General features: G+C 45.9%; 1 protein-coding gene across 1 annotated transcript in view; it reads right to left on the bottom strand.

Annotated features, from left to right (window-relative positions):
• Positions 1-2,491, bottom strand: part of LOC111673614 (disks large homolog 4-like) — a 31,991-nt gene that overhangs the window by 12,158 nt on the left and 17,342 nt on the right. The window contains exons 5-6 of the mRNA XM_087169923.1: positions 1,262-1,312; positions 29-153 (exon numbers count right to left, since the gene is read on the bottom strand). Of these exons, the coding sequence (XP_087026049.1) occupies positions 29-153; positions 1,262-1,312 (176 nt within the window). The remainder of the gene's footprint in view (positions 1-28; positions 154-1,261; positions 1,313-2,491) is intronic.

Here is a 2,491-nt window from a genome sequence, read left to right as displayed (position 1 = left end):
GTGTGAGTGTGCGTGCGTGTGTGTGTACCTGAGGCGTCCGTCCTGGGATGCGGCTCCTCCTGGGATGATCTTGGTGATAAAGATGGACGGGTCGTCTCCGATGTGAGGATTATCAGTTCCTCCTGCGATGCTGAAGCCCAGACCAGAGTTACCCTGAACAGAGAACATGTTCTGTGAGTAGAGAACCCTCCCACTGTTTCAGGGACCACCAGGGTTCAAATATCAAGCCTTGTGAAAAGGGTTCTTCAGAAAAGATTCTAGTGTGTCGTGGTACGTCTCTAATAATGTTTCATATGGGATTGTAGAACCTTTCTAACAAAGTTCTGATGTTAACAGAATCATGCTAAATCCCTTCTAACAGGGTTCATCGAAGCAGCATAAAGGTACTGAAATATGTGAACGTTTTTGGAGAACCCTTTAAATGGATTCCTTAAGGCAACATCCAGTTTAAGGGTCTGTAAGATGTTAAACCTGGATTACATGAAGCACCTTAAAGGTTCCACAGCCTGTTTGCAAAATCAACGATCAAACCTCATGAAAAGGGTTCTTCAAAAAAGTTCCAGTGTGTAGTCAGTGAAGAACCTTTACAAAGAACATTTGCTTTTATACAGGTTCTTAAGTCTGTAGAAGAACTTCTCTGACAGAGTTTTCCAGTTCTGATGTTCCAATATCCAATATCAAAAATCAAGCCTTGTGAAAAGGGTTTTTCAGATGAGGTTCTAGTGTGTAGAGTCAGTGAAGAACCGCTGTAGTAATGAATTGAAGAACCTTGTTGACAGAGTTCTCCAGTTATGATGTTAATAGAACCACATATCAAGGTTATAGGACAGAACCCTCGACCAAATAAAGACATTATGTTCTTGTTACATAACATTTTCTCTTATTGATCTACTGTTCTTGAATTACAGCACGCTTCACCCTCAAATGTGGAACTCAACAGCCCTCGTCATGAGAGGTCAAAGGTCGTGAACCGTCACGGTGATGACGCTGCTGGTTCTGAGGTCTGATTCACTGACTCACGGTTCTCCACTGACATTTGTTTTCAGATCTGAAGCTTCAGTTTCGTTTCATCTGTACAATGTTTCCTGAAATAAAAAGCGGCAAGTTAAAAATAACCCGCTGATGTCAGCAGGGCGGAGCTTATTTAAGAGGCTGGAGGCAGCTTTAAACACAGAGCGACAGTTTCTAAAAACAGAGCAGAGAGGAGCTATTTCTGGACCCCAGTGTGTGTGTGTGTGTGTGTTTGTGTGTGTGTTCTCACCCTCTCCAGTGTGATCTCTTCATACTCCAGCTCTCCTTCTGATCCGTTCATCTGTAAAGACACACAAAGGGTTAAATCACATCCAACATCCCTCTCTCTGCTGACTGCTCGTCGCCACGGCAACTCCATGGTAACAGCTGTTGAGCCCACAGGGGGCCAGTTACCTTGACAACTGTAACTGTAGCTATAGCGACCCCCTCTCTCTCCTATCATCTCATCCACACATTTACAGAGCTCTGAAGCGTGGTCATTACATCACTTCCTGCTGAGACAACGAGTCGCGTTGTTGAAACTGATCGACCATAAATAACAGGAAACATTTGTTCAGATGTGATCACTACAGAAACACTGAAAAATTAAAGACACAGGCGCTGAAACCGTCACTACAGGAAGTGCTTTTACTGTGATACTAACTACAGGAAGTATTTTACTGTGAAACTGTCACAACAGGAATTGATTTGATGTTAATAACACACATGATGACATGGTGATGTCAGTTCATCAGAAGCTTCATTCATAAGATGTGATGTGGTTTAATCTGGAGGAGTCTCTCTCTGTCTCTCTGCCTGTCTGTCTCTCTGCCTGTCTGTCTGTCTGTCTGTCTCTCTGCCTGTTTCTCTGTCTGTTTCTCTGTCTGTCTCTCTGCCTGTCTGTCTCACCGTGGACAGCAGCTGTCATCACTACAACAGTTCACTTCAGTGTGTTTGTCTCTGGAGAATCTGGAGGAGAGAGCAAGCTTCAATAGAGTTATATAACAGAGAGAGAGAGGGCGAGAGAGGTAGACTGACAGCAGGAGAGAAAGAGAGCGAGCGAGAGTGTTACAGTTCGTTCTGAATTAATTAAACCTATTCCTCATTTCCCCTGACAGCTCTCTCTCTCTCTCTCTCTCTGAGCCACTCTGAGCAAATGTCTCTCGACCAGACAGAGAGTGAGGTGATAAAGTGTTGTGCTGTTAGAAAGGTCAGAAACATCACGGCATGAAAACCACCACCCAGACCACCATCCAGACCACCACCCAGACCACCATCCAGACCACCACCCAGACCACCATCCAGACCACCACCCAGACCACCACCCAGACCACCACCCAGACCACCATCCAGACCACCACCCAGACCCCAACCCAGACCCCCATCCAGACCACCACCCAGACCACCATCCAGACCCCAACCCAGACCACCATCCAGACCACCACCCAGACCACCACCCAGACCACCATCCAGACCACCA

This window comes from Seriola lalandi, unplaced genomic scaffold, assembly GCF_002814215.2.
Source record: "Seriola lalandi dorsalis isolate HSWRI2012SDOR001 ecotype SW California unplaced genomic scaffold, Sedor1 jcf7180002054922, whole genome shotgun sequence".
NCBI lineage: Eukaryota > Metazoa > Chordata > Actinopteri > Carangiformes > Carangidae > Seriola > Seriola lalandi.
The sequence above is the reverse complement of the archived record's forward strand: the minus strand, read 5'-3'. Positions and strand labels throughout refer to the sequence as shown.